At 59.0% G+C, this 15,133-nt stretch overlaps 1 protein-coding gene across 4 annotated transcripts in view; it reads left to right on the top strand.

Moving 5' to 3' along the window:
* The window catches only part of UBE2I (ubiquitin conjugating enzyme E2 I), an 18,502-nt gene extending 3,904 nt beyond the window's left edge, over positions 1-14,598 (top strand). The window contains exons 1-7 of one of the 4 annotated variants that reach the window (XM_073899748.1): positions 341-643; positions 4,649-4,725; positions 4,914-4,997; positions 6,069-6,141; positions 10,003-10,112; positions 10,251-10,330; positions 12,592-14,598. In XM_073899748.1, coding sequence (XP_073755849.1) covers positions 4,660-4,725; positions 4,914-4,997; positions 6,069-6,141; positions 10,003-10,112; positions 10,251-10,330; positions 12,592-12,655 — 477 coding nt within the window. In that variant the 5' untranslated portion in view covers positions 341-643; positions 4,649-4,659 and the 3' untranslated portion in view covers positions 12,656-14,598. Of the gene's footprint in view, positions 1-340; positions 644-2,243; positions 2,421-4,648; positions 4,732-4,913; positions 4,998-5,253; positions 5,429-6,068; positions 6,142-10,002; positions 10,113-10,250; positions 10,331-12,591 lie in introns of those variants that run through there. The other 3 variants (XM_073899747.1, XM_073899749.1, XM_073899750.1) reach the window with 3 other exon arrangements.
* The last annotated feature ends 535 nt before the right edge of the window (positions 14,599-15,133 follow it).

Below are 15,133 nucleotides of genomic sequence, written 5' to 3'. Positions count from 1 at the left end.
GGCCGGCCTCGGGGCGCGGGGGCCTCTGCCGCCGTCGGGCCCGGGCCGGGCGGGCGCCTCCTCACCCCCCGACCCCAGGCCCGCCCCGCGCACCCCCGCGCCGGGCAGGGCCCCCGGGAGCCGGTCCGCCTCGGAGCCGCGACCGTGTGGCTCCCGCCTCCCCGGACCTCCCGGGGCCCGCCGGCCTCGGGCCCGCCCCCGCCGGGCCTGGCTGGGGTCGCGGCCGGCCGGCCCCTCGAGCCCCCGCCGCGCGCCCGTTCGGGAGCAGGGAGAACGGCCTCCTGGCGCGTGCTCGGCGGCGTCCCCGAGGTGCTGCTGGCAGCGGCCGCTGTTGACAGGGACGCGAGCCTGGGCCGCCCGGCCGCCGGGGCTCTCCTCCGCCCCAGGGAAATTCGTTTCCGGGGTCACGGTCTGCACACAGACCTGTGGCGCTCGCCAGCCGGGGAGAGCATGCACGGCAGAAAGAGTTGAAAGTGGCGATTACAACAGCGCTGGCTCGTCTGGCGGGGGTCTAGAAACCAAAACAGTCTGAGTTTTCTCGTTCCTCTAAAAAGCGCCGCTTGCACTTGGTGGGACCCCGAACGCGAGTTTCTTAGGAGGTTGCTTTGTACCGATTGAACGGAGGTCGGAGCTGGTAGTTAACGTGAGTAGGAGGGAGGAAAGGGCCCGATTAGCCGGGCTCACGATCCCGGCCTGCCGTTGTCCCGCAATCGCGGCGGTACCTGGTTCGCTTGCTGTAGTTTGAAAATAATGCTTAGTCCCTGGGTTTGCACAGTTGGTCTTTCGTTTGTTTCCTTTTGAGTCTGTAGCCCTAAATGTTTCTTGATATTAAGGAAACACTTCTTTTGGGTAGAGAAGTGACTCCACGGGAAAGGGAGATGGATCCTTTCCTCAGCGTTGCTGAGGGCCTTTTTTAGGGGGTGGTTAGGGGTGAATTGTGCCTGCTCTTGAACCTTTGTCTGGTGAGTCCTGAGGTTAAGGACTTGGCTTCAGAAATAGAGGGGTTCTGGGAGTTGTATGGGCAGCGCACAGGGAACATGCATCCTGGGGCAGGTGCCTCTGTCAGGTGCAGAAATGCCTTCCCCCCCCGGGGGGTTTGCCTTTTGGTGGGAAAGGGTGGTTCTTCCCGGCTTCCCATCCGTAATCTATTTTCTCCTGGGCGAGCCTGTGGGGTCACAGTGCTATCACCCATTTTACAGATGAGAAACTTGAGGAAGGGGGAGAGAAGCACCTTGCCCGCACCCGGGCAGCCAGGAAGTGGCTCTGAGGTTTGTGCCCTCCGGTAGCAGAGCACGCACCTTCAAGTACAGCCCATTGTGGGAGCCTGGAGAGCCTGGCTCCTGTCCTGCAGGCTGGCTCTGGTGCTTCCGAGATGTGTTGTCTGCATCTCATCACTGCTGGTTTGTAGTTTACCTGCTCCCTAAGTGCCTCTCTGTTAGCTTGGGGAAGGGAGATTGGGTTTTAAGTGGGATTCTGAATGAGTGGTTCCCTGTTGTAGTTAAAATGTAACAAATTGGCTGCTTTGTCCTGGACAGCAGGAGGCCAGTGGGAGGGGGAGTATGTCTTAGAGACCGGGTCTCTGCTTGAGACTGGGCAGATGTGCACCAGTGGCTCTTTGCCCTGATGGCAGAAACCCACTTTGGTGCCCATTCTGGCCCATCAGCACCCCTGACGAGCGGGCTGCGGGAACTCTCACGGGACCACCCCTCATTACCTCCCACGATCTGGGACAACTCACACAGCTAGGCACTGGGACAGGGCCTTTGTAGGCGGCACTTTCCAGTCTTCGGGGCAGAAGAGGTGGCCTGTGGCAGGGTTGTGACACATGGTCAGCAAGCAGACAGCACTCAGGATCGCCCTGCTCGCCTTTCCCGAGCCCTAGCCGGGCCTGCTCCCAGCCCCTGCAGAGCACCCTGAGTCCTGGTATCCATGGCTCCTCGCCGTGTGGAGCTCTGGCCTGGGTCTTCAGGAACCTGTTTTGATGCCTGGCTGATCTCGGATTCACTGGGGACCTTGCATCCCCCTCGTCACTTAAAGAACTGCTCACTAGGCTGCTTGTCTTTGGTCACTGAACCTATGTTTGTTACTTCAACAGAAGCCTCCTGCCACCTTGCACTGTCTGCTTGGGGAGGGGGGAGCGCTGGGAGGCAGGAGCGCTTCAGAAGCTCGAGTGTGCTGTGCCCTCAAGTCTCCTGAAGGGAAGGTCATCTCCACTGACCCTGGGGTTGGTCAGGGGTTTGAGAAACATGTGGAGATGACGGATTTTCAGGCATCAGGGTCACTGCCTGCTTCTGGCCAGAGAACATGCGCCCCGGGTTCTCCACCTGCCTCCTGCAAGCCCAGGGCCTCATCCTCCGGATCACACCCACCCTTGTTGCGCTCCTGGGCCCCACTGCTGCCCAAACAAATATTCCAGACAGGTGTGCTGCCCTGTGAGGGAGATTCTGGGCAGGTGTGTGCCTCGGGGTCCCAAACAGTCCATGGCGTCGTGTTGCTGGCGGTCAGGCCTGTGCAGGGATGGGGACGAAGGGGGCAGGCCAGAAGGCTGGGACCATGGGGTGGTGATTTGGAATTCTTCTTTGGTCCCAGCACAGCGTAGTCTAGTTTGGAAATAATTTTGAGGTCAAGTAAAGTTGGAGCCTATAACAACAAAGTGTGTCCTGGGGTCGGAACGGTCACTTCTTCCTGACGGCCATGCTTCCTGAGTGGAGGGCTTTGACTTTTGACTTTTTCTTAGGATAACCTCAGTACACATGTTTCTTAAAGTGGGACCCCATCTGGCTGGTCCGGCGCTTTGTCATAACTCAGCCAGCTTCCTGAGACCTGGGCTTTTGCATGACACCAGGGGCTGCAGTGGCTCTCTGTGATTCCCTGATCCCTCCTCCCACTTGGCTTACTTGTTGGGAAAAGAATTGTCCAAGAGCCTCCCAAACCCTGAGCACTGGGTCCCACCCAGAGTTCCTCACTTATGGCCACAGGGGCCCTGGGGGATGTGCATTTATGACACGCCCCCAGGGCCACACTTGGAGAGTCCAGGCCCAGTCCCTGCTGAGCTGTTGGCCTCACCCCTGCTGCACGACTATGTGGGCTGTGGGCAGGGTCTGTGTTGCTCGGGGACCCTTTGTGGGGGGGATGCTGGGGCAAAGAATGTGGTTTGGATTGGATTGCTGAGGGGCAGCCTGAGTCAGGTTGGGGGGTGTGGCATAGGAGTAGTTAACAGGAGGTGGGGGCATGAGCTGGGTTTGAGTTGAGGCTCCACACTTAGCCAGCACGATACCCTCTGGGTCTCCCTTCTGGTTGTTCCCAGGTCTGTGTTGAGCCTGGCTGGGGACGGGGGTAGGTGAGCCTGAGCCCGGAAATACGGCTGGGAGGTGATTCTTCTGAACCTGGCTGAGAACCCTTGTGGTTGTGGAGAACCCCGTGTTGTACTCAGGAATGTGAGGTATTGGTCTTCTTCCCCCACAAGAGCAGCAAGGAGACTTGTTGCCAGCTCTCCATGGAAGCTGGAAGGGTTGGGGCAGGCTGCTGGTCATCCCCTTCCAGGAGACACACGCCTTGTCTTGTTAAAGCCTTGTTTATGGTAAATGCTGGATTCTGGGTATCTTCAACGTTTCCGCGGACTTTGAAGACCAACAAACAGACTTAGGGTCAAATTCTGAGGGCAGCTGGGGGCACTGGCCTGTTGAGCTCTGCTGGGTAAGCAGCAACCTGGAGAGTCTGCTCCACCTTCAGGCAGCGCAAGGCTGTGCACAGTGGCTCTAGGCCACTGCTGTGAACGGCTGAAGGCTCCAGGCCTTGGGGGCTGTGGTCTGGGGGTGCTGGATCAGCAGGGCTTGGAGCAGCCGTCTCCCCCAGCACCTCACAGGACAGGTGGACACGGTGGGCGGGCTGCTGCCTGCTGCAGCCCCACCCTCTGCTGACTCTCCCAGAGTAAATGGGAGACAGGCCTTGATCCATTTATTATGATGGAGTGCTGGGGGATCGGGGCTGGGGAGGGGGCTGTGGGGCGCGAAAGTAGAGGGGACAGACGACAGCGCTCGGGGCCCTGGTGAGAGATAGGTCTCTTGGCTGCTGTGGGCTAGGCATGGTCCAGGGACTTGTCCATGATGACCTGCTCTCCACCCTGGGGCACCTTTCTACTCGTTTGCTTTCAAGAATAAGGGTTATTCTCCTGGCCAGACCTGAATCTAAATTCTAACCTGGGGCCTGATGGTGCCCCATCCTCAGGACAGCCCCAGTCCTCAGGACAGCCCCACCTTGTCTTGCCCTTCCTGGAGTCTGACAGTGGGATTGGCATCCCTGTCACTCTAGCCTACCGCCACGGGACCCAAGAGGGCAGGACGGGGGTGCAGGCATCTGCCGGGAGTGCTTGGCGAGCCCTGCGTGCGCAGCACCTGACAGCTGTATGGCCCCAGGCCGGTGCCTTCACCTGCCTGCATCTCGGGATCACTGTGATTTGGAGGCCACAGGCTGTGCCATGGGGCCCTGGGGTTGGGGGGGAGGCTGGGGTCGCCGCTGTGGGGCGCTGGTGCCCGCGCAGCCTCCAGGCTGCGAGCGGGTCTGTGTGGAGTGAGGTGTGAGAGCGAAGGGGCAGGAGGAGCCTGAGTTTTGCCTCGGCTAACCGCTCGCTCTGCCTGGTCTCTTCCAGGGACTTTGAACATGTCGGGGATTGCCCTCAGCAGACTCGCCCAGGAGAGGAAAGCCTGGAGAAAGGACCACCCGTTTGTAAGGAAAGCTTTATTTCTGCACGCAGCAGAGTGGATCCCTTTCCCCCGGTGGAAGCCTTGAAGTCCCCGTCCAGTCTGGGCCTATCACATTTTCTGGGCAGAGGGTCCGTGGGGGTCACGGGATGGTTCTGCGAGCGGGTGAGACGAGATGCACTGCGCTGATGTGCTTGTGTTGTTTTCTCGCAGGGCTTTGTGGCTGTCCCGACAAAGAATCCTGACGGCACGATGAACCTCATGAACTGGGAGTGTGCCATTCCAGGGAAGAAAGGGGTAAGGCTCCGCTGGCCTGCCCATCCCCTGTGTCAGCCCCGTGGGCCCTGGCAGGGGGGTGTGAGATGGGGGGGAACAAGGGTAGGGTGACATGTGACTGCCCCCCTGCCCCCCGCCCCGGGGCAGTTTTAATTCAGAAAGGGGAGCTGGGCTGCAGAAGGGGGTGGATACAGCACCCCCACCAAGCCTGGGGGCCAGACCCTGCCACATCTCTCAGGCAAGAGGAGCCTTGAGGGCCTTCATGTTTGTCCTTCAGGACGTGCGGCAGCCGAAGCAGCCCTGACCTTGTGACGCTGGTCCTGGCAGTCTTTGAGCCCGGGGCGGCTGCTGACCCTCAGATGCCGACACCCCACATGGGCCACCTGGGAAAGCCGTGTGTGGCCCGAGCATGCCGGGGCCGGTTAGGACCGGCATGTTTGAAGCATTTGGGAGTGAGGGTCTTCCTCGGTGACCCCAAAGGAAAGAGGAGGTCCCCGAGGTGTCCCCATTGTTCCGGAGGCCTCGTCGCCTCTGTTTTCTTCCCCCTGTGGTTCATGGTGACTGTCATGGGAGCTCAGCCTCGATGCTCCCCAATAGCCTCCTCTCCCTCTGTTAAGTTGGTGGGATTAGGACATGGCTTTGTCTGCAAGGTGATGTGGTTTGGGTTCATCTGTTGAGCACCCAGTCTGCGCCTCTGCCTTTGCTAAGACCATTCTCTGTCCCTTGTCCGAGGCTGAGGCAGGCGTGGCCGTGTCCCTCCCAGAGGAGGCTGGGGAAGGCTGTTGGATCATGGAGCTGGAGGGAGGGGCCTCGCTGCAGCTGCTTAGATGAAGATTCTGACCCCTCGTTCTGGGGTCTTGGGGGGGCAGCCTGCCAGGCCCCTGCCTGTCTTCCCAGAAGTCCAGCTCCAGTCCTTCTCTCTGGGGAGAGCTCTTTCCAGGCCCCCTTGGGACCCATGGAGGCACTGACAGTCCTGTCATGGAGGCACCTGGTCTTTGGGCCAGTTTAGGAGTCCACCTCCTGTGGGGACGGTGCTCGGGGACGCGCCACGGAAGCTACAGCCCTCCTAACTGCAGCTTCACTTCCCAACAGACTCCCTGGGAAGGAGGCTTGTTTAAGCTACGGATGCTTTTCAAAGATGATTATCCATCCTCACCCCCAAAATGTAAGTAGAGTGAAGTCTTCCAGAGTCCGTCTGCTCCAGCATATTCCAGTGGAGATCTGCAGTCCCATGTTCCCTGGGGGGCAACTCCAGGGGCTCCCGTCCCTGAGCCTAGCTGTGGGTCTGAGCCCATTTGAGCCCCTGGGCTGGAAGGTGCACGTGATGGGCTCAGTCGCAGATCCTGGCTGTAATCCCCTGGGAGGCCCCGGGGCCTTTTGTGCCTCTCGGGGACAAGGTGCCATAGCTCCAGCCCCGGCAGGGATGGGCGTGCGAAGGACCACAGTCCAGAGCCTCCCCACTCCGACGGCTTTGTTTCCCTCACCTGGTGTCGCTCCGCCCGCTGGTTACAGCTTCATGTGTAGCTTGTGGCCGTGTGTGCAGCCTGGACAGACAGCGCGCCAAAGCCTCCAGAGAGGGCCACAGGACGGAAGGCCGAGGCGGTGTGTAACACCGTGCTGGTTAGAGCACCGTGGTGTGGTTTTGGAAAACGCGGGTGGAAAGAGGCACCGAGTCCCTCCTGTTTCGAAGCTGGAGAGCCACCAACCCTGTCCACGGTTGGTTAGCTGAGTGAGTGACCACGTGCCTCCGTGTGTGCAGAGGCGTCCGGCACAGCCCATGGCAAGGCCAGGCCATGTGTAAATGTTTACACTGCAGTTACTAATTTAGAAGGTAGAAGTACATTTTCCATTATAAGGGCATCTATCAGAAGATTTTTAAAAATTAATGATTAGCAGGGTAACCACTGGGATGGAGACTTTATTTGGGGTGGTTCTCTACCGTTCGAATAGTTTTTGCCACGTGCAGGAGTTACTTTAAATAATCACTTTAATTAAAAATGAGAGAAGTTATAGTTGCTTTTTTCACTTCTGTTCAACATGATACTGGAATTTAAGCAAATGGAACAAGGAAGAAAAAATTCCCGCAGAAGAGCAAGAGAGGGAGACGGGCTGCAGACGTTCTTCATGACGTCCGTTTATGAAGGTTGTGGGATAAAAGATTAACATGCAAAAACCTATTTTCCTAAAATTGCTTCAAATGAAAGTGTTTAAACCAGACTGTTTACAGTAGCATCAGATATTGTGGAATAAATCCAACGAAAGAGGTTCAAGACTTCTAGACTAGAGACTCCGAAACACGGCTGAGAGAAGCCAAGGACGGCCTCTGAGACAGGCGACCTGGGTGGGCCGGAAGACCCAGTGTTGTAAAGATGTCCGTTCTCTCCAAGCCCGTCTGCGGGTCCATGTGATCCGTCAGAATCCAAGCACATTTTTGTGGAGATGGCCATGGGAACCCTGACGTGCAGGAGTGCACAGGGCCGAGAACGGCCATGGACTTTGGAGTGCCAGGTGTGGTTGTGAGGCCTCGGGCTAATCAGTCGAGGGTATCTGGCCCCATTAACAGGATGGGCAAGATGTGAGCTAGTTGGACTGGCCACAGGGACCTGGTGATTGAGACGCAGGCCTGCAGGAGCAGAGTCCAGACAGGCCATGTGTAGGGTGGTTCCGTTCTTGACAAAAGCAACAAGAGATGTGGGGAGAGGGTGGTCCAGTGAACAGACTCCGTCCAAAGGTATCCCAGCGGAAGAAAGGAATCCCCCTTCCACCCCAGACACTCTTCCAGATGGATCTCAATGCCCAACACAAAGGTGGAGCAGTAGAGCTCTTAGAGGAAGATGGTGGTGGGGGGGGGGTGGCATTTTCATCACTTGGGGTGGTTTAACCAGTGAAGCACAGACAGGGCGCCCCCCCTGCCCCTGGAGGCAGATCGACGGTAGATGGGGTTGCATGACACTCAGGACCAGGTCTTCACCAGAAGACACCGGTGGGAGTGAGCAGGAGAGAAGGTTCTGTGTGTTCATCAGCACTTACCCTGAATACGTGAAGGGCGTCTATGAATCAGTAAGGAAAAGGCAGACAACCATCAGATCAGCAGGCCTTTCCCAAGAGAGGCTCTCCTCCTGGACAGCCAGCAGAGGAGAAGGTGCCCGACTTCATCACCGGACACCCAGCCAGGGTGGGAGAGGGCAGAGCCACGGAAGCCCACAAGCCTCTCTGGAGAGTGTGAATTTTGACTATTTGCCTGGGAAAGCCATCTGCCATGTCTCCAGAAGCTGAACTTGGGCCTGCCCAGGCCCCAGCTGCTCTACTTAAGTGAATATTCAGCAGAAATGCACGCATGCTCACCAGAAGCCAGAGGCAGCCCAAGCGTCCGTGAACAAACCCGTGGGTGAGCAACGGGGATGGTCCACAGCTGCCAGAGGGCAGGACCCACAGGTGCTCACAACACGGCGAAGCCCCCGGACATGATGATGTGCGGTCAGAGCCGGATTCCTCCTGGAAGTCAGCAGCAGGCCCTGTGATGGTCAGGGAGGGGACTTCTCTGGACAGAGGAAGCAGTGACCAGAGTCGGGGTCAAGGCTTCAGGGCAAGCTGCTGCCCCCCGCTGGTGCACTGTCCTGGATGAGAAACAAGATCGGCCCCTCAGATTAAATGAAAATTAAGGACTTGTGCTCATGAGGAAGTACGATCAGGAGCAAAAAGGCATACATGGAGTGGGAGAAGTTCCCGCAAGACGTTCACCTGACGGGGCTTGTAGCCAGAATGTACCCGGCGCTCCGGCAAGTCAGGAGATAGCCCAGTTGAAAAACGGACAAGAGGGACACCTGGGTGGCTCAGTCGGTTAAGCGTCTGCCTTTGGCTCAGGTCATGATCTGAGAGTTCTGGGATCGAGTCCCGCATCGGGCTCTCTGCTCAGTGGGGAGTCTGCTTCTCACTCTCCCTCTGCTGCTCCCCCTGCTTGTGCTCTCTCTGTCAAATAAATAAAATCTTTTAAAAAAAGAAAAATGAACAAGAGACTCGGCAGGAATCTCAAGAAGCAGACCATGCATTGCAGTGAATGAAGGTGCCGGCCCCTGGGGTCACCAGGGTACCACAAGTCTGTAGCAGGATGGCTGAGCTCCGTGACCAACCCTGCTGGGCACGCGGGAACTGGAAACGGGCGATGCCTCCGCCTCAGGACTGACACACGTGCACCGGAAAGCTCTCTCGGGAACGTTCATGGCTTTGTCAGCGGAGGCCGGGTGGACGGGTGCATGGCACGGTCGCTGGGTGGAGGGGGGGGCGGTGCGGGGAGCACTATCTGCTGCGGGGTGCATGTCTGAGAAGCCCTCGCCCAGGTGCTGCTCGGGTGCTGACGGGGAGGGGGTGAAGAGCAGCTCGGGGTTTTTCTAGCTGTGTGTGTTTTGGAATTCGTCAAGCTGTTTTTAGATTCCTTGTACTTTTCTGGATATGATTCAATGATGTTTTACCATAAAGAGAAGGGGAAGGTGCCCAGAAACCCCCTCAAACATCAGCTGTGGGGAACAGCCCCAGGGTGGGCTCGAGGCAATTTTCTTGCTCTTTTATGTTTTATAAATTCCTACACGTGTTCATTTTTTAAAAAGAAAATTAAGTTTTGTGTTTTAAAAGAAAGAATGTGGAGGGGGACAGTGTGGGGTCCTACAGGCCTCTCTCTTTGAAGCAGAATGATTTGTCTGAAAATAGCCACTTGTTTGGAAGGGCCTCAGAGTTCCTGCCCTCAGCTGTGCCCCCAGGACTGTCCTCACGGGCTGCGTCCCCCCCCCACCTTCCGAGTCTGGGCTGGCTTGGGGGTGACCGGGGGTGGGGACCCGGGCAAGCACATGGCTTCGCCCGAGTCTGGGAACAATGTGTGCTCCCCACCCTGCCCCCCACTGCCACTTCGAGGCCATGGTTCTTAGCGGCATGCCTGCTGACCAGCAACACACCCAGTACAGGGGAGGACCTGGTGCCTGGAGGGGACAGCGGGCTGCCACAGAATCACGTTTTCTTCCTTCCTGTGCTCCAGGTAAATTTGAGCCACCACTGTTTCACCCGAACGTGTACCCTTCGGGAACAGTGTGCCTGTCTATCCTTGAGGAGGACAAGGACTGGAGGCCAGCCATCACGATTAAGCAGGTATGGGGTGTGGGGAGCTGGCCTCAGCCTTCCTGTGGGGCCAGAGGACGGTGGTCTGGCTCCAAAGCTGGGGCCGAAGTCCTAGGAAAGCTTGCCTTTCTAAACACTGAGTTCCGTGTTTTTTTGTCTCTTACACAGATCTTGTTAGGAATACAGGAACTTCTAAATGAACCAAATATCCAGGACCCAGCTCAAGCAGAGGCCTACACGATTTACTGGTTAGTACTGGTCTGGCCCCACTCGCTGTGGCCGCACACTGGCTTGCACGCGCTTGCCTGGAAGTCCGGTCGAGGCTGCCGCTCTTGGCTGTCTGCTTGGATGGCCCTGAGACTCGAGCCGTGAGTGGGAGACCAAGTGAAGTGGTCAGGGAAGCATCTGAGGCCAGCAAACAAGCAGGCAGGCCCTGTAGACAGCAGCAGCTCCGTGTGCAAAGAGCCTGTGGTGGGCAAGAACGGCTGAACAGAGCTAGTGTGGCCACAGTGCTGTGGTAAGAGGGGCGATCAGGAGGTGGGGGTCAGGTGACACAGGCTCCCATTGGCTACTTTGCCTGATAAGCTGTAGCCAGGCAAACCAGGTGCCTCGGTGAACCCCAGTCCAGCTCAGAAGGCAAGGCCCCCAGGTGTGGGTGCCGAAGGAGGCATGTCCCGTAGCATGGCAGGGGCCCCACACCTCCCACCGTGGCCCTCCTGCTGACCTTCCCAGGCCTGGGTGTGGGCTGTAGGGGAGTGGCCTGCCTGGCTTGTTCTTGGTCACCCAGCTGCCATGATGTGCCTACCAGATGCCAGGCGTTCACTCCTTGCCCCAGCCCTTCCTGCATGGCACCGTGGTGCCTGCCTGTGCTGAGGGAGGAAGGCCTGGGGTGGCTCAGGGGGAGCGACAAGGGTTAAACCTGTGGGCCTGGCCCGGTCAGCAGCAGGGAGAGCCCTTGCCCCTGAGCAGAGGCCTCATGGTTGTGGGTCCTGGGTCCCCTGACCGTGCCAGCCAGCCTCCTGGGCTGGTGTGGGTGCGGGGGCTTTATGCCAGGTTGGGGGCTCTGACCCCCCACTGCTCCACATTCGGAAACCTGGGACCGGCGGGGCTAGTATACAAGGGAGAGGCCAGGCAGGGCCATGTTCCTTCTGGGGGACGTTTTTGGAATCAGCCGTGCCGAGGGTCAAAGCCGAGGTCAGGACTATCCTGTGGCCGCTCTGGGCAGTGGCAGATGACATGTCCGGGGACCGGCTGAGAGAAATGCCAGGTTGCAGGAGATGCATTTCTCCCCCCAAAAATGGTTTCAGGGCCCTAGGCCCAGCCCAGTATTGGCCAGGGGCAGTAGGACGCTCCAGCCAGGGCGGGCCTGCGTCTGCAGTGGGGCTCAGCGGGAGGCCACGTGTCCCGTTGGCAGCTGTGCACCAGCGACTCCGGAGATCTGTCCCCCCGCCCTTCTGCCCGAGCTGGGTGCTGTGCGATGTCACTGTGACATCCATCCGCAGTGGCGCCGTGGCCCAAGCCTCGTGGTATACAAAGCCCCTCAGGACACACCGCGTTCTCGTGACCAAGTGGCCTGCAAAGCTGAGGTCCCCGTGGCCGTCAGAGGGCTTGCTGGCCCTGGTGTGCACCTCGTCACGGGTGATGTATGTGGGGGCTGGCAGTGGCCACACCGTGAGTAGCCCTTTTCATGCCTGCGCTGCCAGTGCCGGGGCCGCAGGACCAGGGGCTTGCTGTGGTGCACCAGCCAGCCCAGCAGGGTGTGTGGCCACCCCCCCCCCGGGGGCTGCTGGTGTCTTCCCCACCCCCAGGCGCCTTGCCGCCAGTCCTGTCACATCCTCGCTCCCCTCGGAGAGCAAACTGGAACGCTTCAGGGTTGTGCTGGGGCTGCCCTGGGGCTGCCCTGGGGCCTTGGGGCCAGGCCGGGTCTCAGACAGGTGTCCTGTGACTGCAACTCAGCTCTCGGTGGCCGGGCACGTGGCTGCCTCTGTGGTGCACACCCTGGAGCCTGTTGCCAGCTGAGGGACGGCTTCTCGGGGGCCCTATGTCCCTCCACCCTGGGAGCCCCTGCACACCCCGGGGTCTGGGCCACAGGTGACCCGGAGCAGCACCCTGAGAGGCGTGTATGGAAAGAGCGCAGCTTGGCGGGACCCCTAGCTTCCTTACGGGGAGCAGTCCACACCCCCAGGCGGGTGTCCCCACATGCACACATTGGTCCTGGGCTCCATGGAGGATCCCAGGCCAGCCCTGGAGGTCTTGTTGACCCCCTGGGGCCCCCCGGCGAAAGCAGCATGAGTCCCATCCATCTGTAGCAGAGACTAGTGCCCAGGAGTCTGGATTGTCACTCCGGAACGATGGTAGCTGCTTCTAGCTTAGGGACCTGTAAGTGTCCGGCTGCCCCACGGGCCTTCCTGATCAGGGGCCGCCCTCTGAGCCCACTTTGCGTCCGGCGACGCCCTGGGCCCTCAAGGGGGCTGCACCTGCTGACCTGTCTCTCTCTTGACCTCCTCAGCCAAAACAGAGTGGAGTACGAGAAGAGGGTTCGAGCACAAGCCAAGAAGTTCGCACCTTCATAAGCGGTGACCGCGTGGCAGCGTAAGAAGGAAGGGATTGGTTTGGCAAGAACTTGTTTACAACATTTTTGCAAATCTAACGTTGCTCTGTACAATTACTAGTCACCTGGGAGGGTGGGCGGGCGCCATTTTCCATTTCCGCCACTGGCACGCAGTCCTCGACTCGCTGAGCTGCCCGGTTTTTCATACAGGGTCTCTTCCTTCAGTCTTTTGTATTTTTGATTGTTATGTAAAACTTGCTTTTATTTTAATATTGATGTCAGTATTTCAACTGCTGTAAAATTATAAACTTTTATACTTCGATGAGCCCCGAGGAGCTAGTTTCCTTTGCTCGCGGATGCAGGCATGCTTCCCACCGTGTAGCGCTACACGTAGCCTCCCGCCGGCCCCCCTCCCGCCTCGCTCCCCGCAGAACCCGGGTTGTGTTGCTTATGAGCCTCAGATCCAAAGGCAGCCGGCGTCTCGTTTCCGCATCACTTCCTTTGTGTTTATATGGCGTTTTGTCTGTGTTGCTGTTTAGAGTAAATAAACTGTTTATATAAAGGTTTTTGTTGCATTATCGTCATTAAGAGCGTGAGGAGGGCCTTGCGGTGCCCGGCCCCCCACGCGGCTGCAGGCCCGAGGAGCACGGCTCGCTGCTGTGCTCGGCCGCGCCTGGACCCGCGTTGCGCTCGGCCTGGGCCTCTGTAAATAGTGCTGTGTGCAAGGACGGCGTGTGTCCAGGGCCTGGCCCCCTGCCCCAGGTCTTCGGGCTGCGCAGAGAGCAGATGTGGTCAGGTTGGAACTGGCGTCAGGAGCCTTCTAAAGCTGGCGCGGGCCGGACCCAGCCCCAGGGAAGACTGTGCACCGGCAGCTCCCCCTCGTCCTGGCACCTGCTGGAGCCCGCCTTGGGGAGCCTGCGGCCTCCGGCTGCCCGCCCAGCCCTGCCAGCTGCCCCGGGAGCTTCCTGCGCCCGCTGCGCCAGCCCCCACCCTGTGTGCGGGACACTTGGCGTTGGGATGGACGCCCTGGAGTCCGGTCTGAGGCCACCGTGCGCAGGCACTTCTTTTTCCCTGAAGGACTCTGAGCTCGGTCAGCCTGCGGGGCTGTTCTCAGAAAGCGCCCTGAAACCTGAGCCCACTGCACAGCTTCCCGAAGTCGGCTGCCTGCTCAATTGGGAAACAGGTCTGGGTCCCGGCTCAGCCACGAGGTGCCCTAAACGGAGACAGGGAGGAGCAGCAGGGGCCGGGCCCAGTGAGCACAGTGCCCTGCACCAGCTGACCTCGCCTTTCCACCCTGGGGACCCTCGCTTTCCCAAGCGGGTCACCTGTGGCTCCAGCACACCGACGGAGCCGGGGCGGGAGGGCTGGTCGCCAGGACCCTCAGTCAGGAAGGGCATCTCGACGCGGCCCAGCAGCAGGACGGCAGTGGAAGGTGGAGGTGGCCGCCTACGGGCCCTCGGCCACAGTACGTGCGTGGCTCCGGGTCCCAGTGCCTTGCTCACTCGCTTAGCTGGACGTTTAGCAGAGCTAAACGCTTGATGTTGGTGATTTATTTCTAACGCAGAGGGCCTTCCGGGGGACTCAGCTGGGTTGTGTGTTTGTAGCCTCTCCCAGAATGTCTTATTTTGTAATGACTGAGCTACACTTAGTAATAGCTGCACATGTATATGGTTAATATATATGGAAATTCAATATATTTTCTAGTTGGAGCATTCTAAAGTAATCGATGTTTCTAGCAAATTGTCATGATTTCGACTAATGAAATGTCCTTTTGTGCCACAGTCCTTGGCTTAACAAAGATGTGACTCTTGTGACAGGAGAAGTATGGAATGTGCCCATCCTGTTTCTGATGTGAGGGAAGAGCGCGTGTTCCCAGCATGAGGCGCCTAATAATTAGTAAGGAATTGTGGGCAATACATTAACCACTGTATCTAAGAATCCTCTGATTAAAAACATTTCCACAAACTGCTGCCTGCAGGCTGTGTCCTTTTCCTGCCCTGCCCCCCCTGGCCCCCCCCCACCCCGGGGCCACCCCTGCTACCTCTTCCCCCTGGCCTCTGGCGCCAGACCCTCAGGGGTCCGTGGGGGGCAGGGGCTGGTGACCCTGGAGCCAGGGTGGGACGCCCCCTGTGATCCCCTCTGAGACCAGGCACACATCCTGCCCTGGCCTTGGCCCTGTGGCCAATTCCCCCCCCCCTTGCATCTCCCAGCCTGCCGGAGCCGGGCGTCCCTCCGGGGACCCCGAGCTGCCCTTCATGCCTGGGGCGGGCCTCCTCAGGGAGCGCCCAGCTGCATGTGAGTCCTCACTCAGACCCCAACAGTGTGTCTAGGACTGGCTGGGGCTCGGGCCTGGCCTTGGGGCTCCTCGGAGAACCTGGCCATGGGCGGATGGGCTATGGGTCCCCGAGAGTCCCCCTGGCCTCCCTGGACAGTCCCGCCCAGGCCAGAGCTGTACCCTCACGTCTGTCCACCGTGCAAAGTCGCCTCCTTCCCTGACTGG

The sequence above is a fragment of the Callorhinus ursinus genome, unplaced genomic scaffold, assembly GCF_003265705.2.
Source record: "Callorhinus ursinus isolate GAN/ISIS: 27379988/994484 unplaced genomic scaffold, GSC_fseal_2.0 scaffold13, whole genome shotgun sequence".
Taxonomy (NCBI): Eukaryota; Metazoa; Chordata; class Mammalia; order Carnivora; family Otariidae; genus Callorhinus; species Callorhinus ursinus.
The sequence above is the reverse complement of the archived record's forward strand: the minus strand, read 5'-3'. Positions and strand labels throughout refer to the sequence as shown.